Source organism: Nannospalax galili, unplaced genomic scaffold (genome assembly GCF_000622305.1).
Source record: "Nannospalax galili isolate Female #2095 unplaced genomic scaffold, S.galili_v1.0 scaffold752, whole genome shotgun sequence".
Taxonomy (NCBI): Eukaryota; Metazoa; Chordata; class Mammalia; order Rodentia; family Spalacidae; genus Nannospalax; species Nannospalax galili.
The window spans coordinates 1,325,969-1,346,158 of record NW_008333404.1 but is presented as its reverse complement, the minus strand read 5'-3'; the positions used below and the strand labels follow the sequence as shown (position 1 = coordinate 1,346,158).

Here is a 20,190-nt window from a genome sequence, read left to right as displayed (position 1 = left end):
GGGAATCCAACAGCCTCTTCTGTCCTCCTTGGGCATTGCACGACACAGATGCACTTAACCTACATGCAGGTAATACACACATACAAATAAATACACACATACAAATAAATATTTTTTAAAAAATGAAATTGAGGCTTGGAGGGCTTAGTTATAAAACAAGTTGAAGGGCCGAAGGACTTAATCTTACACAACTGCTTCTACTAGCTCTGAGTTCAGCCTAGACACCCTTGGCAAGAAAGGTCACCATACTCATAAATACTAATAAATGAGCTTCCTTTACAATTAAACTACAACCAGGGCTTTAACCTGTAAATTGCTGCTACCTGAAACAAATCAAAAGATTAGGGCTGGGCATGTAGCTCAGCAATAGAGAATTTGCCTACATGTGCAAGACCCTGGGTTTGATCCTTGGCACTAAAAAAAAGGAACAAACTCTCATTGTATGTATAGTTGTCCCTCCATATATATTTGTGGGTCCCACATCCAGGCATTCAACCAAACCACAAATAGAAAATATTTAGGAAAATATTGTGCATGTACTGAACATACACAGACTTTTTCTTGTCATTATTCCATAAATAATACGGTATAATATATATATATATATAGAGAGAGAGAGAGAGAGAGACACTGCTGGGCATGGTGACACACACCTTTAATCCTAGCACTCAGGAGGCAGAGGCAGGCAGTTCTCTGCAAGAATGAAGACAGCCTGATCTACATAGGGAGTTCCAAGCCACCTGGGGCTACAACAAGATCCTGTTTCCAAACAAAACAATTGACACTGAGTGTGGTGGCTCAGGCCTTTAATCCCAGTACTTGTGAAGCTGAGACAGGAGGATCAGTTCAAGGCTAGCCTCAACTATACATGAAGTCAAGGCCAGGAGACCTTGCCTTAAAAAACAAAAGCCAGGCGTGGTGGCGCAAGCCTTTATCCCAGCACATGGGAGGCAGAGGCAGGCAGATCTCTGCGAGTTCAAGGCCAGCCTACATAGTCTACATAGTGAGTTCCAGGACAGCTGGGGCTACAGGGAGACCCTGTCTCAAAAAGACAAAAAAAAAAAAAAAAAAAAAAAAAAAAAAAAAAAAAAAAGGAGGGGGGAGGGACTAGAGCTAGAGGCTCGGCATACGTTACACGCAAATACTAGGTCATTTTATTATATGAACGACTTGAATATCCAGGACCGCAGACCTTACGTTTACATCTTGGTCTTAAGCCTTTCCCCCCCCAAAAAAAAAGAGAAAAAAGAAGTTTTGTTATTTCTGTTCTTCCTGGCTTCAGGAAACTTAATTATAAATGTGCATTCCCTCTGCAATCCTACCTCTCTAGGAACTCATCATTGTAACACCAGAGCAGAGGCTTTGGAAATAGGGAGAAGGGTTTTCTGTTCGGAACTAAGTGCCTTAGAAGATACTCTGTTTTGCTGGGTATGTTGGCATATAGCCAAGAATGACCTTAAACTCCTGATCTTCATACATCTACCCACCAAGTGCTGGAATTACAGATCTGAATTGCCATTGCAAGCTTTTTTTCCCTCCCTTCCTCTCTCCCTCCCTCCCTTCCAGTGTCTTACACTTACAAAATAAACCTCCTGCCTCAGCTTCCAGTGTTGGAATTACAGGCAAGTACCACCAACCAGGTTTCATGTGGTGCTAGAACTAAGAGTTTCATGCATACTAGCCATGCCCTCTACAAACTGGTATAACAATATGGTAACATATAACATGCTAGCCATGCCCTCTACCAAGCACTTCCTCATCTTTAAAAAAAAATTTTTTTTGGATGGCTGGGGCTACAGGGAGACCCTGTCTCAAAAAGACAAAAAAAAAAGTATTAAATTTTTTGTTTATGCTTAATGATATTTGAGATCTGTGACATACAATGCCTCATCTTTATATTGATATCAAATAAATGAATTTTCCAGAAGATGGTTCAGGTGGTTAAGTATTATATGACCAAGTAGTTTTTATACCCCTTTACTGGGTATATTAATTTACATGTTTATAGGGGTTGCAAAGTGGGAAGGGCAAAGGGAAAGCACTTTCTGCTCCACCCCCAGAATAAACAATGACAAAGAAAATTGCTCACGAAGGGCAGGGTGGTAAGTTTTAAAAATATTTTATTTATTATTATTATTATTATTGTAGGAATGCATTGCCTATGCCTATGTAAACTCCTGATCTTCATACATCTACCCACCAAGTGCTGGAATTACAGATCTGAATTGCCATTGCAAGCTTTTTTTCCCTCCCTTCCTCTCTCCCTCCCTCCCTTCCAGTGTCTTACACTTACAAAATAAACCTCCTGCCTCAGCTTCCAGTGTTGGAATTACAGGCAAGTACCACCAACCAGGTTTCATGTGGTGCTAGAACTAAGAGTTTCATGCATACTAGCCATGCCCTCTACAAACTGGTATAACAATATGGTAACATATAACATGCTAGCCATGCCCTCTACCAAGCACTTCCTCATCTTTAAAAAAAAATTTTTTTTGGATGTGGGTCTTTTTCAGACAGGGTCTCCCTGTAGCCCCAGCTGTCCTGGAACTCACTATGTAGACCAGGCTGGCCTTGAACTCACAGAGATCCGCCTGCCTCTGCCTCCTGAGTGCTGGGATTAAAGGCGTGCACCACCACGCCCGGCTTAAAATTTTTATTAGTTATTATATGATTTGGGGGACATGATGGAAAACGTGGAGGTCAGGGGACGATTTGGGGAGTCGGTTCTCTCTACCTTGGATCGAACTCAGGTCCTCAAGCTTGCCCAGCAAGTACTTTCCCTGTTGAGCCATTTTGAGCCAACACCTTTATCTTTTTAAAGAGACTAGCTATGCAGCCTGAATTCAAGATCCTCATACCTCATTTACAGGTGCGCGCCAAGGCTAAGGAATAACCAGAGCTAAAGGACCACCCTAACCTGATGAGAAAGCGCCATGCAAAAGGAGATTTAACTCTGGAGGACTATGCCCAAAAAGCTTAAGATGAACTGAGATGCCTTAAAAGGGACGTTCAGAGGGTTAAAAATCTGTAAATCGAATTTGTAACTCAAAGGCAACACGATTATCTTGTAAAAGCAGATCGCAAAGTTGGGCAAGAGAGACATCCTAAGCGAGAGACTCACGCTTTCTTCTCCAGATGAGAAAAGAGGCTTAGGGCAGAGTTGTTCTCTCAAGTAGGAAAGGTAGGGAGGCAAAAATAAACTCAGATTTTTTAGGCGAAATTGTTCTCAACACTTCGCCCAGGAGATCATTTCACGTTAAGAACTGGCGCTTTCGACAACTGCAGGGCTTGGTCTAACCTCCAGGAGGCGCCAACGCCCAGCGGCCTGGAGCTGGAGCTGGCCGGATTCTGCCACCACGCGACGGCGAAATTCCGGGCTTGCAAATCCTCAGGGCGCGAGGCCTGAAGTGCTCCCACCGCCAGGGCGATGGGCGGGACTAGTGGGCCCATCCATCCCTCCCATTGGTAACCAGGATAACGGGCAGGTAGTGCAGCCACAGCAGCCTTAGTGGAGCGCCGGGACCTGCGGACGGTTGTCGATGTAGCCCGGCACCGGGCACCGCTGGGAGATTCCGGGAGGGGGGCTTTGCCGCCGCGCGCTCCAGGCCGAGCTGCTCCGCCGGGAACTTACTGCTGGAGCAAAGCCTTGCCCGCAGCAAGGCCCATCCTTTATTCTTTTCACCCTACCTCTCACGCCAAATTCTTCTGAGCAAAGTTCTCTTTACAAGATTTCCTAATGTAAAATTCAAATCACGCAGCAGCTTCTCTTTATTTCTTCGAACGTTCTCCTCCCCTACTCCAAAGTGTAGGCCATGAAAAGGTGCCTGACCTCAGCCCAGAGCCGTGCTCCGAGTGCCTTCTGCAGCCCCACCTCATCTCCGCCGTGGCTCTCCTGGGCCCCGGCTCATCCCTACACACCATTTCTTCGCTTGCCTCCTTCAGGAAACCTTTCCTGATTAACCCCGGTGGGACTGCTGCCACGCCAATTACTCGGGAGAGCGCCTAAGGCCAGACCGAGTGAAGGCAGACAGCGAGGTAGAGGCGCTCAGTGCGGAGACCCGCGCTCCCTTCCCTCCCCTTGAGAAGAGGCAGGCAGCGGCTCGGTACACAGCTGTATTGGGAAGCGAGTCCTACACAGTAGGAGGCGGTACATCCCGGCCCCAGGAGGCCCGAGAACTCTGCACAGCGCGACTCCAGCCCCGGCCTGCCCGGGGCGCAGTCCGTGGAAGCCCGGAGGGGCGGCGAGTTAAGGCAGCTTGGCTGGAGGGGGGCGGGCAGTGGGAGTTGAACAGTTCCCCGCCCCCGACCCCGAATGCTGGCTCACTGAGGGGACGAGCTGTCACCCACCCCCTGTCTCGGACCGGGCAAAGACAGTCGGCAGTCAATAAATAAACCCGAGGCGAGGAAGGATCCTGGAGACAGTCCGGGAAGGACCGAGGTGCGGGGCGAGAGCGCGGCCTAGGGCGCTTGGGCCTCCAGCGCGCCTCGACCGGCGCGGGCAGCTTTAGAAGTTAAAGTGGCTGCCGTTCGGCACAGCCTGCTGCTTGGGGGACAACGGGGACTTGACGTCCACCCTCTTCAGGGAGCGGCCGCGGCAGCCCTCGGGCCGGCTCAAGTACAGGAGGTGCCTCCCGGGTCCCCCGCAGTACCTGCTGCCCCCCGAGGGGACTCGCGTGAGCAGGGCAGGGGGTGCACGGTGCGTGGGGAAGGGCAGCCTGCGGCCGACGCCAACCCCCAAGCGGGGCGCGGGAGCTGAGAGCACCGGCCGCGCACTGGGAGCCGCGCACTGGCCCTCGGGCGGCACGTCCAGCCTCAGAGGCGGCACGCAGTCCCGCGGTAGCGGGCAGGAGTCCGCGAACAGGGCGGGGGCGGAGCTGGGCTCATGTACGAGCGGCCGCGGTGTGAACGGGGCCGGGGCGGGCGACTCGGCGCCCTTCCGGGGCGGCTGCGGGCCGTGCAGGTAGCGCAGCAGTTCCTCCAGCGTGGTCACTTCCACCGCCTGCCCCGGGCAGCCGGGCGGCGGCGGCCTCACCAGCACGCGCGGCGCGGGCCCGGCCGCGGCAACGCAGCAGCGCGGGCGGCCCCGGGCCTCCGTGGGCGTGGTTCCCGTCTGGGCGGCGGCCTCACCAGCACGCGCGGCGCGGGCCCGCCCGCGGCACTGCAGCAGCGCGGGCGGCCCGGGCCCTCCTTGGCGTTGTTCCCGTTCTGGTTCCACTCCCAGGGACCCCCGGCGGCGCGGAGGTGCTTGACCGGCAGCTCGGGCGTGGACTCCGGCGTGGGCAGACAGGCCAGCTCTGGCGGGGGTCCGCCCTCGGGAGGAGGCAGGAAGGTAGTGTAGAGCTGGGGTGTCTGTGCCGCGTCTCCGTCTTTGGGTGGAGGCGGGGGCTCAGGACCGCCACCGTGCAGCCGGGCCAGACTGCGAAGGGACAGCGGGCGCGGCAGCCCGGGGGTCTCAATGTCCTTGCTCCGACGCCGGTGCTCGCGGCGACAAACACAAGAAACCAGGAGGCCGGAGACCGAGGCGCCCAGGGCAAAGGCTGCGGCCACACTGGCCAGGAGAAGTGGAATGGGGATGGAGCGGGAGGCTGAGGCTGGAGAAAGGTCCCTGCGCACGCCTGCAGACCGTGAGGGAGTAGGGAGGCTCAGTAGAAGGTGGGCGGTGCACGGGGAGGAGGGGGATGTCCCAAACCAAATTCTCATGCTAGCTTCACTCACAGCCTCGACTTTCCAGTTTTAGGAGTCACTTCCCCTGATCCCTAAGCACACAAGCTAGGAGCATGAGTCTGGGGTGTCCCCAGCCCAGTCTTGGTCCGTGTAGCCATGCCAAAAACAACTACCAAACTGCACGTGCAGGAGGCTGGCTGGGATGCCCAGCTCTGGCAAAGGAAGGTTCCAAACAGGTGTTAGTGAACACCAAACACCAGTCAGCACCAGGCTTAGAATTCTCCAAGAATCAGCAGCCCCACACTGCACTCAGGTTCCTCCCAGGTAACCTTACCCTGCGTGTGAGTTCCAAGAGTGGAAGACTGGGGCCCTGAGTGGGCATCACTTGGGGAACTGGGGGTCTCAGGGGAAGGGCCAGGACCAAGAAGCACTGGTGAGAGACCAGGTCAAAGCCAGTGAGACTGGTGCTCTCCACCCCTGGCACCACCAAGAGGTTCCCCCTCATTGGAACCCAAGAGTCTCTAGTCTCTCCTTTTCTCTGGAGTTCAGGATCCTGGTCTGCTGATGCCATGGGGCACAGACCTGGGTGTGAGTGAAAGGGAAACTGAGGCAAGCAGACTCACCATAAGCAGAATCCCCAGGGCCAGACTGACTCCCAGTAGCTCCATCTATGAAGAGAGACAGGATGAAGACAAGGAAAAGGGGAGGCTTCCTGAAGAACTGACAGAGGTGACTGTCTCGCACGGAAGGTGAGAAAGAGAAAAGCCCACGCCTGGCATGCTGTTGATGGCCATCAGAGCCATGTGCCTCTCTAGCTATGGCTGCAGCTCTTACCTTGGCAGTCACCATGCTCCATGGATTCCTGGTTTCCAGCCAGATCCACATCAGTCCTAGGAGGAAAAGAAGGTGCTCAGGGCAGCTCTACACATTGTCTCATCTCCCACCCCCACCATCAGCTTTTTTTTTTTTTCTTATGTAGAAGAGGCTGGCCTCCATCTCAGAGATCCCTCTGCCTCTGCCTCCTGAGTGCTGGCATGTGCCACCATGTTTAGCCTTCAGCTTCCTTTCTTAATCGTGAGGAAAACTATTTTCAAGAGATCCAGGAACTTACCCACTAGGTCCCCTGATATCCACACAGCCTCTGGATCTATGCCATCCACAGTATGGGTCCTGAGAAGCCAGACAGCTCCTAGGGGAAACTGTCATGTGAGGCTGGTACCCCCTCTACTCACCACATTCTACTTCACTGCCTTTTCTTTTTTTAAAAAAAAATTATTTTTATGTGTATGCATGTATTGCCTGCATGTAGGTAAGTGAACATATGTCATGCAATGTCGGTGGAGGTCAGAAGAGGTCAGATCCCCTGGGACTCGAGTTACAGTTGTTAGCTGCCATATGGGTGCTGGGATTTGAACCCAGGTCTTCTACAAGAACAACCAGTATTCTTAACTGCTGAGCCATCTCTCCAGCCCCTTCACTGCCTTTTCTACTCTCACCCTGACTTACAGAAGGCTCCTGACCCCATTCTTCTATCCCACCCACCTCCATCTACTCCAGACCCTGTTTGCTGCTCACCTTCAGAATACCCAAGGTACCCACTTCTCCCCAACCCATCCCCTACATTTCCCTGGCATCCTCAAGGCCTGTGGATTTTTCTGTACTCCTGCTGGCCTAGGGAGCTTGGCCAAGCAGCACCTGACCTCAGGTTCCTCTCACCTCTGACAGGCTCCATGCCGGGCACAGCGGCTAAGAGGGAGGTAGACGATACAACCAGGGAAGGCCACAAAGAGTCTGTGACCCTCAGTGTCCAGCTCCAGTCCTAGGATCCGTTGGGCTGCTTGGGCTGCCCGCTTCCCACTACACCTAATACAATGCCATAAGGAATAAGAATTGGGCAGATGGAGCTGCCTTTTCCCCCAGAAGAGTTGGTGAATGGCATGGGGGGAGCAAGCATCTGAGTACAACCCATGAAGCCACCCTGCCTAACATAGTGGGAACTTCTCACCAACCCCCTTTCCCTACTCCATAGCCCCTACTCCTGCAAAGCCAGTGTTGGAGCACCCAACCTATTTCCCCATCCCCATCACCAACCTCCCCATCCCACCTCTGCCCTTCAGGCGCCTGCCTCACCGGGAGGGGCTGTAGGCATCAATCTCTTCCAGTATGATAGGTTCAGGTCTCAGGGATTGTCCCCCTGGGGGTAGCACCTTCAGCACTGTCCCATCATTGGAGCCAAGAAACAGGACTGTAGTGTTACTATGGGGACCAGCCATGCCATCCACAGCTACCTGGGTCAGTAGAGCCCTGGAGCGATAGGCTTCAGGTGAGGGCAACCTGTCTAGTAAAGCTTGAACATTTCAAGGAGAGCCCAGGTGAGCAGATTCCCATTCCTGTCCTCTTCTCCCACACTCCCAGGTTCCCTGTGCTCTTTCTTCCTCCTTCACAAGTTTTCTCCCTGCCACCAATATAATTTACCTTGCAGACGCCACAACAGAAAAAAGAAAGTGGCTGAGGGGAAGGGGTAGAAGTCAGTGTTTCCTAGGCCCCTACCTGCTAGTGAGAGTGAGGAGAGGCTGATGGGTGGCAGGTGGCACAGCAGGATCCAGCAATGGGTGTGCCTTGATGAAGATCAGGACATCATCAGGTAGCTCTTGAGAGGAGGAGAACAAGGCAGCTCCACCCACTCCTGCACAGGACCCTGGCCTGGTGGGCACATGGGAAGGGGTTGCCTTAGGACAGAAAACTGCTCCCAAACATGTTTGGTAGCCTTTACTCCCCTGCACACAGACATTTACATCACTGCTTCCCTTTTCTGTGGTAGCTCTTCAGTCCCACAGCCAACCCACTGCTAGTGTGGCATCCCTGGGCCTCAGCCACCTTATCCCTCCTCACAGCCCCATCTTAGGAACAGACCAGACACTGCTTGCTTCTGCCCCACAAAAGCCACCTTCATCCTGGGTACCTGGGTGAGGGGACCCTGTCTTCAGACACAGGGGTCCAGGCCCCATCCAGACTCCTCTGCTCCTTGAACTTGCCCTCAAACCCACGCTCAATATCATCCAGGTAGAAGGCGCAGACTGCAGAGCCAGGGATGCTGAGGAAGCCAGAAAAGATGCAAGGTAGATGTTGACAGGGACTGCACAGCTCCTGCCAGGTAAAAGTGGTAGCTACCCTTTATGCACCATGTTAAGCGCCAGAGACTGCTGGGTGGGGCAGTCACTGAGTACCATGCTAGGAAAAGAAAAGGTGGTCAGGGCAGCAAACTGGTCTTGCTTAGAGCTTCCCCTCAGCAGTAGGCACTGAGAAGGGAGTTTAGATGTTGATTGGGTAGGGGACTGGGTCACACAGTCAGCCTAGTACCAACCTATTGGTCTGGGTAGTGAAGACCCCAAAGAGAGCAGAGCGGCCATGCAAGTTCACGGGCCCAGTCAAGGCCTGTAAGACGTCAAAGTAAAAGGCAGAGTCCCCAGGGACAGAGCAGTTGAGCCGTAGCTTGAGGAAAGATGTCCAGTGGCGATCCAAGGCCCGAGGTGAGCCACCCATGTCACGTTTACACACCCGGGCCACCCGGGAGAACTGCACCTGAGAGAAGACATTGAGAGCAAGTCATGGGCCAGCTACCTAAAAGGGATGCATGAATTAAGAGCTCCAAAAGGCAAATGAAAGGGTCACAGCAGAGAAAGGGAACTGTATACATCAATTTGGGCCAAGGGGGCCTGGAGAGATGGCTCAGCAGTTAAGAGTACTGGCTACTTTTGGAGAGGACCTGGGTTCAGTTCCCAGCACCCACACAGTAGCTAACAATCATCTGTAACTCCATTTCCAAGGGATCCTACGCCGCATTGCATGACACAGGTGCATTTACATAAATGCAGGCAATATACACATAAAATATTTTTTAAAATTTGGGCCAAGATTAAGGTTGTGACCAGGTGTAGGGAATGAGAGCTGGGAGCCATTTAAAAGTGGAGGCTTGGAGTCCAAGGCATTGTGTTGTGAAGATTAAGGTCAAGAACTTTCCTCAGGACCCAGAAGAATCTTCCAGCTACCCAAACCTGGTGCCCACCTCCTTACCCTCCCTAGCCGGGCATCCTCCACAGAGACTTCTCGGAAGAAGAAGTAGACATGGTCTCCGTGCTCCAAGGCATGAACAAAGTGTGGCTCTAAGATAGGGGTGATAGGAAAGATTAGGGAAGAGTATCTCTACCTGCTCAGAAACTCCTACCCCATGCCACCTCACCCCATTGCATATATGAACACACCACCACTGCCCCCAACAGTCTCTCTCCCCAGGTACAGTCCCCACCCCCCACCCCCCAGGATGACCCTGACCTCGGAGCCACTTGGAGTCATACTTGGCAGAACGGAGTGGGGGCTGAGGCCCAAGGCTTCTGTAAACCACTGCATCACTGGCCTGGAAATCTGCAGCTGTGGCTGAGTACAGGCTGCCCTCTGGAGGGAGGAGGAGGGTGGGGTTAGAGAAGACTCAGGGTCCGTAATGGTAATGTGTCTTATTAGGCCACCCACACCCCTACCTAGGCCTGGCCCTGGCCCCTACCTCAACCCTCCACTCAGGGGCATAGGGAAAGACCAAGTTAGGAGAGGAGCTCAGGCAGGGGCTCCCTCCAACCACATGCCTGCTTCTCACATGCCCTGGTACACACCTGCAAAGATGGCCACATTGGACTGGGTGGCATCAAAGGGGCATCGAGCTTGCCCACTCAGCTCCTCACCTTCCTGTTGCAGTGACGTTATCTGGGGGCAGAGGAAGCAGGTTCCTGGAACCTTAGGGTCTTAGAGCCTGGTGCCACAGCCCCACTCCCACTCACCCCAAAACCCCTTCTGGACTCTTGCATTCCACACACTCCCATTCATAACCCCAGATGCTCCTTTTGGGTTCTCCTCCCAGCCCTGTCCTGCCCTCCTGTCCCTCTCCATACCCCATAGCTGCGGCATACAGGGCTGAATGAGTTCGTTCCACAGGCAAGGAGCGTCTGCGAGTCCCAGGGAACAAGAACTCGAATGTAGTTGTAGCACTCATCCTAGAGGACCCAAAATTCTAGGTCAGTCAGTGGTGGGGGCCTGGGAAATTAGGGGTCACAGGAAGTAAAGCTTCTACCACTGAGGCAGTCTGAGCAATAAGGTTAAAGTCTCAAGCTGTTCACTAGCTCATTGGCCTTGGGCAAGTTCTGTGGTCTTTCTTTTTTTCTTTTTGGTCTTTTCAAAGCAGGGTCTCCCCTGTAGCCCCAGCTGTCCTGGAACTCACTATGTAGAACAGGCTAGCCTTGAACTCACAGAGATCTGCCTGCCTCTGCCTCCCAAGTGCTGGGATTACAGGCGTGTGCCACCAAGCCCAGCTTCTGTGGTCCTTCTGAACCTTGCTTGTCTCTTTTCTGAGGTGTTTAAGTGGAAGTAAAAAGCATGAATTCTCTTTCGTTCCCACTGTCCTCTGTGGTGGGATTGAAAAGGGAATATGAAGTCTCGGCATGGCAGTGTGCCACCTAGAAGCAGGCAATCCTCGCCTCCCATCCCCTGCTTTCCACTTCTCACCGTCAGCTTTCCCCGAACAGCACAGTTCTCCATATCTTGGCTCCTCCATGTTAGAAACTGAAGGGAGAAGTAGAAGAGGGAAGGTCATGGGGCAACCTGGACCCTTCTTCACATTCGGGATCTTTTTAGTCCCTCTTCCCACAGGCATGACTCTCATTAGATCTCTCCCAGCTTTGTCTCCATGCCTGCACCTCCTCCCACACAGCCCCTCACCTTGTTAGGCACCAGCCCCTCCCCTTCTTCTTGGGCTTGAAGATCGAAGGAGAAAACGTGATCCCTGAAGGGTAGGTAAGAAGGGATCAGAGCTGAGCCAAGGCACCTTGCCTGAGCTCCTTGGCCCCTCCTTACCCATGTTCACCTGCTCAGGGACAAGCCACACAAACCCCCTGCTCCCTAGCCTCCCCCTTACTCCATGCCTTGGGATTTATTCTCTGGGTCTAAGCATGTCCATATCCCATGGCTTGTGCACCTGCATGTGTCCCCTGCAAGATGCTGCAGTGGCCATGCAGGCCCCATGTCTGCCCAGGAGCATGCATGTCTGCCCCATAACTGTGCCTCGGCCAGTTTACCGGGCAGCCACTAGCAAGGTCCGGTTCAAGGTCAGGAATCTCTGAAAATCCAGCCCAAGTTCTGTAGCCACAGCATCATCTTCCAGGCCCCGGAACCAGGACAATGGAGAAGTACCTAAAGGACACAGTGGTGGGCAGAGGATAGCAGCTGAGATGATAAACACACTTCCCAACTCCCTTTTCAACCATACAAAACCCAGCTATGTGCAGAGTGGGAGAGAAGAGAAACCCAAATCTATTAATAAATAAAAACAATAACAGTGTCAGGCATGGTGGCACACACCTGGAAACCCAGCACTGGGGAGGCTGAGGCAGGAGGGTGCTGAAAGTTCAAGGCAGCTAGGGATACATGGCAAGACACTATCTCAAAAACAAGAACCAGGGTTGGCCAAGAACTTGGTTCAGCAAGTAAGGTGCCTGGTACCAAGCCTGGTGACCTGATTTAAATCTCCGGAACCCATATGGTAGAAAGCAGAGAACTGACTCCCCAAGTTGTCGAACTAACATAAACAATACCAGCCAAGCATGGTGGCGCACACCTTTGATTCCAGCACCTGGGAGGCAGAGGCAGCTCTCTGTGAGAGAGGCCAGCCTGTCTCAAAAAACAAATGGGCTGGAGAGATGGCTCAGTGGTTAAGAATACTGGCTGTTCTTGCAGAAGACCCAGGTTCAAATCCCAGCATCCACATGGCAGTTAACAACTGTCCTGTCCGTAACTCCAGTTCCAGGGGATCTGATAGCCTCTTCTGTCCTCTGTGGGCATTGCACAACACGGGTGCACTTACCTACATGTGGGCAATATACATATACACATAAAAATAAAAATAAAAAAACCAATCAAACAACCAAAAAACTCCAATACCAATAACACTGAGCATTTCATTTCCACCAACCACTGTTAGCACTTTGGGCTACCTCGTTTAATACATTAACTTTATGGATAGGTACTCACATTGGCCCCATTTCACAGAGGAGGATCAGAGAGTCAGTACACTAAGGGATTTACATGACTACTAGACAGGCAACAGGCAGCAGGATTTAGATCCAGGTCTGTCTGACTCCAAGCTGAACCCAGTCCCTTCTTAGGATCACCTCTGTACTAGAAATTCCATCAGGCCCACCTTGTATACACTGCCCCAGCGGGAGTGTTTTTTGTGTCTCCATTTCTCCCAGCCCTCTCTGCATTTTCCCCTTGAGACTCTTAACTGCCCCCCTCCACCCTTCAAGATCTCTCCCTCTTAAGACCAACTCATGTCCTCCTAGTCCAATTTTGGAAGTCATAGGCACTGGTGTTCAAAGGGAGCCCAGAGGTGAAAGATGATTTAACATTCCCAGAGTGCTGAGAAGTGCATCTAGCACAAGTAACTGTTTACTTTTTTTTTTTTTTTTTTTTGGTCTTTTCGAGTCAGGGTCTGTAGACCCTGTAGACCCAGTTGGCCTGGTACTCACTATATAGACCAGATTGGCCTCAAACTCACAGAGATCTGCCTGTCTGTCTCCCAAGTTGCTGGCATTAAAGGTGTGCACTACCAGGCAGGCAGACTGCTATTCTTTTTTTTTTTTTTTTTTTTTTTTTTATCTTTTTGAGACAGGGTCTCCCTGTAGCCCCAGCTGTCCTGGAACTCACTATATAGACCAGGCTGGCCTTGAACTCACAGAGATCCTCTGCCTCCCTAGTGCTGGGACTAAAGGCACATGCCACCACGCCCGGCTCAGACTGCTATTCTTAACTATCCCCTAACAATTACTCCCAATAACCCAACTACAGTTCCTCTATACTTAAAATTACTCTAAATTCAACATACATAACACAGACATACAAATAGATAGAGACTTCTGAAAAAATGTGGGTTTATGGTTTCTATCATGGTGGGGCCTAGGCTTTACTGGTGGTACAAGTGGCAGAAGGGAAGGTAAGAGGTGTTGGGAACCATTGGACTAGGCTCAGGACTTCACTCTGTAGCTAATAACAAACAAATATAAAGCACTGAATTTGTGCCAGTGTTCTCAGGACTGTGCCTCATTTGTATTAAATCTGTAACCTTGTTTAATCTCTGCCTCCATGAGGTAGAATACTATTATCTTCATTTTACAGATGTAGAAACTGAGGCAAAGAAAGGTTAGATAACATTATCCAAGGTCAGACAGGGTTAGCACAAGGCGGGCCAGGAGGTGTCACCTACTGAATGCTAGTGAGCAGAGGAGCAAGAATCCGAACATGCTATGATTTGGTCTGGCTGAGCTCATTATTGACTTGTCTGTAATCCCAGCTAGAATCCACAGTATAGCTCAGACTAGATTCAAACTCCCAGCTGTCCTCCTGCCTCAATCTCCCAAGTGCTGGGACTATAAGTGTGCACCATCACGCTCAGAGGTAACATTTTTAGCCGCCTAGCAACACCACCTCTGAGTGAAGAACCAAACCCAAAGATGAGAAAAACTTGAGGTTCCAGCTCACTCAACCTGTTTGTTCCCCTTTACTTGGAAACTCTCTTAGCTTCCTTTAGGCTGGGAGCCTTCCTCCACCCTGCCTCCTACACAGGGGTCTCAGTCTCTACTTCCTCACAGAGGGGGTTGAAGTGGGTGGGGCACTCACCTTGCAGGTCAGAGGTCAACAGAGGGAGGGGGTCCTGGGGAAAGGCCAACTGGGCATGTGGGAGTGACAGCAGCAACAGCAGCAGCAATAAGGGCATGAAGTGGGGGGCTCCGGGCATCCTGTGCGGGCCAGCTCAGGCCCCAGGGGGTGCCCCCTCACCCATATGCTGGCCCTGAAAGGGGAGACAAAAAAGTGGGGGAAGGGACCAAGTTCCCTCCACCCTTGATGTATGCAGACTCCACCCCAGGTCTATCCCCAGAAGACCCTGTAAGGTGGGGGAAAAAACCATCTCTGCCTCACCCCCAGCCAGATGTCACTGTCACTCAAGGCCCTTCCCTCTCCAACCGGCCCAAACTGGCTGGTGTGAAGCCTGCCTGCATGACCCCAGGTAAGGACAGGACATACCCACTGCCCCTCCCAGTCTTTCCTCCTCCTGACTGGTTCTGGGACATTCGGTAGGTGACACCTCCTGGCCCCCCTTGTGCTAACCCTTTCTCAGCTATAATTAGACACCAAAGCTTTAACATTATAAATAGTGACTTCTTGGCACTGGGAGGAGGAAGAGGGCAGGGAGTCAGCTCCCCCTCCCTCACAGACCACCACAGCACCCTGGGAGCGATGCAGGCACAGTGCCCATGCAGAGGCAGCTGTGTGGCAACCACGATCCTCCTGTCTAGGGCTGAGAAAGAACAGAGTGAGAGGGGCAAACAGCCTGAGGGTCATTGACCTGGCCTAAGCTCATACGTCAGGAACCATTCCCACTGGTAAGGAAGAAGCTGGGCAGGGAGGGGATGGAGGGGGGCTGTCGAAGCCAAAAATGAATCTGCATCAAAGCCAGATCAGAGGCTAAATTTAGCTCTGGCTGCAGCTGTCTCCTCGACCACTGTGCCCCCTCCCAGCCTGGAGCCCCCTGTTGCCTTCCTGGCTCCTAAGAACCAGTGCATGTTCTTAAAGGGGGGAGAAAAGCAGACCCACTCCCTGTGAGGGACTGAAGGGGCTGGTGAGGAGAAATGGCTGACCATGCCCCTTTCCCCTTCTTCCCTCATCAGACTGCCTCTGAAATTGAAATATAAATAATTCAGTGACAGGCATTGTAGCCCAAAGTCCAAGAAAAGATGGATATGGTGGAAGGGGTGGTGAGACAGGTCTCATTCCCACCCATCAGCCCCCCAGCCAGTTGACCCTGGCTGGATGCACAATGGAAGGTACACACCAGCTTTCTGCCTCCCCTTGAAATTGAAGTGAGGAGCTGAAGAGGAAGTCTCATTAATCAGGTCAGAGGGGGTAAGAAGTCTTTCTTTTGTGAAAAAATTACCACAAGCCTGAGTTATCTATCCCATGTCCCCTAAAGGAGAAGCCCTGGGCTTATAGGGCAAGCCCCCTTCCATCTCCCTAGTAATTCCACCCTTGAAGCCAGGACGTAAGTGTCTGTCCACCCCAATCCAGCATCACTGGTGGGAAGGCTGACGTCAGGTGGGGCCCCAAGAGAGCTGGAGAACAGGACAGGGTAGAAACACCTAATGATGACCCCCTTTCCCCAGGGGCAGAGCAGTCAGCTAACTAACGACCCCCCCCCATGTGGTGAAAGGCTAAGCCTTTCTCCCTCCCCCATCCCATGTTTCCGGATGCTGCTGCTCCCAGGGGAAGAGACGGGGACACAGCTTGTCTCTAATGCTTTTCTACCTGCCCTCCCCTCAAGTTGCCCTGGGCAACTGGTATCTTCACCCTGGAAACAACTTTGGTCTCTGGCAAGTGGGAAGAACAGCCAGACCCTCTTCCCGAACTCATTGGTGGTGTGTGATGTCTGCTTCTATTCCCTGCCCTCAGGAGCCGATGCCCTTTCCTTACCTAGGGTGGTGAATCCTGTGGGGGGATGAAGAGGGATAACAGACTTCTGAGGGGATACGAGACCACTGATCTGATGCAAGAAGGGACAAAAGGAAGGAAAAGACCAAATTATATCTCCCTTACCACATTCTTTAAAAGTAAATGTGAAAATTTAGGAAAAAGCTGTTAAGGCCAATGTGGGGGACATGCTATCTTGGGGGGGTTACATTTTGTTTGGTTACAAAGATGCTCATGGCTTCACGCCTGAAGATATGGGGGCAGTGGATGGCCCCAAGTCAGAAACTCCTGGAACTACAGGGCCAGGCTTGGGCAAGGGATGTCTGGGAGTTTGTGGGGCATGATGACCACTCCCATGTTAAAACCTTCGGAATCTAACAGCCTTTGGGTAAAAGCGCCCTAGCTAGGGGACAATAGAGACTCATTTGCATCTCATTTGCATGCTCTTCATTTACAAGCAAAAACCGCTCTGATAGCTAGCAACTCCATCCCCTACCTTCCTCAAACAGTAGGCCGAGCCTCCCTCCTACCTCACCTCTCACACTAAGGATCCCCTACACTCACTTTTTAAGCTGGGTTAGTCCAGCCTCTAAAAACACTTGGTTGGCCTTTGCCTTGGCCCACTAGACTCAACTGCGATACGTCTTTAAGAGGACTTCCAATAGCTGTTTTGGGGACCAACATCTGGGTGGCTCCCATCCAACCCCTGGCTTGGGGACAGGCATACTGTGACCTGGAAGAATCCCAAGGAGAGATTCGACCACTCTTTCTCCCTCCCTGTCCTCCCCTTCAGGAGAAGAGGAAACAGCCCTCCTCTCCTAGCCAGGCAGCCACCTCTGGGGAGTGGCCGAGGTCATAGCTGGAGTCTAGAGGAACCAAGGAAAGGATAGGGGAGGCCGGACTGGGGACAATAACAGGAAGCCCTAGAATGGTCGCCCGCCCCAGTCCACCTTCCTCAGGGGTTCGGGGGCGAGCCAGGAGTCTCCTGTAATAGGCGGGTTCCCTTCTCCAAGACCTTTCTCCCTACCCAACGCTCCCAGCCCCAGGCTCCGTACCTTCGCTCCCTCCCACCCAGCCCCCAACGAGGATAAACCAGGTGTCTGGAGCTTAGCGTGAGGTGGGCCTAGGGCCAGGGGCTCGACGTGTCTCCCCCTCACTGGATCCAGGGCTCCGTGGAGGGGCGGGTAGCAGAGTCTGGGCCGGGACCGGGTCCCAGAGCCACGTTAGCGGGAGGAGGGGCTGGAAGGGGCCTGCAGGCGCAGAGCGAGTGCGGATGGAAGCGGGGGTTGGGGAACGGAGGCGGGTCTCCCAGGCCAGGGAAACAGGGCCAGGGCTGGGAACCGCCGAGGGCGGGCCCTAGGCCGGCGCGGAGCGGGTTGCTGAGCAAGGATGCGGCGGCCAGCTCCGCTCTCCTCCCGGGAAGCCCAGTCTAACAAAGCCCGGGACCGAATGAGGTGAAGCGAGGAGGTGGGCGCAGGAACCCATGCTTCTCGTGGGGCCCCCATTTCCCGACTCTGCCCAAGCAGGGAGTGCTCAGACGCCAGCTTGCACAAGGACGGAGGAGCAGCCCCTACACCAAAGTCCGGAACGACTCGTCCCCCTTTCCCATCCCCGCGGGGTCTGCTTCTCCACGGGTCTCCGAGCCTTAGTTTCCCTGCGGGGGAGGCAAGGGGCTGGGCTTACCACCCTCTGCATGGTGCGCGCCTCAAAAAAAAAAATTCCTTTCGTGCTCCCCAGCCTAGCGGGACACGACTCTGAGAGCAATGGAAAGAGAAGCCTAGACCCCGCACGGAGCAGCGCAGCGGGGCTCGGTCGCCGTCCTCTCCGCGCACGCCAACTCCGATGACCCTTTCTCTGCCAGCCAGGCTCAAGGCGCGCTGGACCTCCCCGCTCCCCCCGACCCTGGCCTGCGGCGCCCCCTGTCCCTCCCTGCAGCCCCATCCCTACCCCGAGGTACTCGCTCCGAGATCCGGGTCAGCAGGACCTAGATAGCGGCGGGCAGCCAGCAGCTCCGCGCCGCGCAGAGTTCGCAATCCGCCGTTGGGGCTCCGGCGATGAGCCTCCCGACTGAACGGTGCTTGGACAGAGGCTCCGGGGCGCTGTCGGGTAACCGGAGTCCTGGGTCCGAGGGGTAGCCCCAACTCCCTCCGCAGATCCGCGGAGGAAAACAATGCGACCGCCCAGAGCTCAGGGCTCGGCCCCAGCCGCCCCGCCCGCCTCCAGGCCGGCCCGCCTTCGCCCCGCCTCTTGGTCGCTTCGACCAATAGGATCCTCAGAGGTGGGCTAAGTACCGCCTTCTATCCACCTCTCCTCCAATAGTGTTGCTGGGAGGAGCGGCGCCAAGCGCCTGGTCCACCCGGAGAGCCTGGCGGGGAGGGAGAGCTGGAGACCAGAAACGAGCGCGAGAAGGAGAGAACCACGGACGGTCGCTGAGACCCGGACAGATGTCACACACTGAAACAGAAACAGAGACAGGCTGACAGAGCAGGCTCTGGGGAAAACTGTCACAGACAGGAAGGAGAACATCCTGAGAAGAGAGACAGGAAACCGGGGGGCCTCGGCTGGGCTGAGCTGTCAGAGCCTGCGCGATCCTCCCTCACTTCCCCTCAGCGGCTCGGGCGACCCGTCTCCCCAGGGAGTCTCCCGCCTCTTCCCTCCGCGTTTCTCCTCTCTGTCTCTTCTGCGTCCCCTTGTGCTTTCTCTGCTTCACGTTCATCCTGACCACAATAAGAAAGCCTGCATGTAGTTCGTGGCTTGAGGCCCAAGAAAGGAAAGTGTTCGCAGGTTGATCTTGTCCCTACCGTTTCCTCCCCTCCCACTTCGACAGTCAGAGCAGGGTGGGCCTGAGCCACCAAGCCAGGAACTAAGGATGGGGAAGCTAGGGTGCCGGAAGTCAGGAGAAGGTTGGCTGATGAAAGAGGACAGGTAGGAGGGCTGAAGCCAAAAGTGAGGTGGAGACCAAGACTACCGAAGAGCAACACGAGCCCTGAAAGAGAAAGTGCTTAGCGGCCCTAATCCTGTAATACCCCATAGGCACAGGACTGGTAGTGCTCCACCTCTCCTCAAAGGGCACTGGATCTCCGAGCTAAACTGCCCCTTCTTCACCCACCCCCATAAAGACCCTTTGATTTGGGGAATGTCAGTGAAGAGGAAGAATAAAGCTACTTCAGACAATTCTGGTCAGCTTCTATCTTGGTATTGCCTGCTAGGATTCTTCCCTGCGTAGGACTGACACAAAAGAGATTTTCAAAATTCCCAGGAAAGTAGGTGGCCTGGAAGGCACTGGCATTCTCAGATAGTATTGTCTGAGTGGGCACTTCCACCCACAGCTTCGTTACTGGACTAGAGAGAAAAAAAAATGGGGATCTGAATACAGAACATCACCAACTAGGCTGTGTCCTGCATAAGATACACACACGTACACAGGTGCATACACACACACACACACACACACACACACACACACACAGGTAGATTCAGAGAGTTAAAGCCAGGTAAAACAGTGAGATAGAATGAGAAACAAAGGAATAATACCTAAACATGATTACATGCTGAGGGGGTTTTGGTCCAAGGCAATTTAATAGACTGTTGAATTCAGGAATGTGGGCCAGCAAGATGTATCAATGGATAAAACTGCTTGTCTCCAAAACCTGAAGACCTGAGCTCAGTCCCAGAACCCGTCTTGGAAAGACAGAACCAACTCTCAAAAACTGTCTCTGCCCTCCATATGTGCTGTAGCATATGTCCACCTGCAATCACACGCATATCACATACACACAATTAATAACAAACAAAAATTAAATTTAAAAAGATAATTAGGGCTGGGCGTGGTGGCACATGCCTTTAATCCCAGCAGGGAGGCAAAGGCAGGCGGATCTCTGTGAGTTCAAGGCCAGCCTGGTCTACACAGTGAGTTCCAGGACAGCTGGGGCTACAGGGAGACCCTGCTTCAAAAAGACAAAAAAA

General features: G+C 53.2%; 1 protein-coding gene across 5 annotated transcripts; it reads right to left on the bottom strand.

Annotated features, from left to right (window-relative positions):
• Window positions 1–2,638: 2,638 nt before the first annotated feature.
• On the bottom strand, window positions 2,639–18,444 carry Sema6c (semaphorin 6C). 5 transcript variants are annotated; one of them, XM_029561179.1, is made up of 22 exons: window positions 18,172–18,444; window positions 17,799–17,878; window positions 16,228–16,297; window positions 14,380–14,551; window positions 11,784–11,898; window positions 11,428–11,491; window positions 11,215–11,271; window positions 10,605–10,706; window positions 10,329–10,419; window positions 9,997–10,116; window positions 9,739–9,827; window positions 9,029–9,246; window positions 8,627–8,758; window positions 8,215–8,367; window positions 7,795–7,968; window positions 7,381–7,527; window positions 6,776–6,853; window positions 6,499–6,554; window positions 6,288–6,332; window positions 5,999–6,094; window positions 5,123–5,615; window positions 2,639–5,027 (listed from the first exon to the last, which is right to left on the bottom strand). In XM_029561179.1, exons 4-22 carry the CDS (start codon window positions 14,495–14,497, stop codon window positions 4,505–4,507), a joined length of 2,871 nt encoding a protein of 956 aa, XP_029417039.1. In that variant the 5' UTR covers window positions 14,498–14,551; window positions 16,228–16,297; window positions 17,799–17,878; window positions 18,172–18,444; the 3' UTR covers window positions 2,639–4,504. The 5 variants fall into 5 exon arrangements, with proteins under 5 accessions (XP_029417039.1, XP_008826475.1, XP_029417040.1 ...); XM_008828253.3 differs by lacking the exon at window positions 17,799–17,878; XM_029561180.1 differs by lacking the exons at window positions 16,228–16,297; window positions 17,799–17,878.
• Window positions 18,445–20,190: the final 1,746 nt, after the last annotated feature.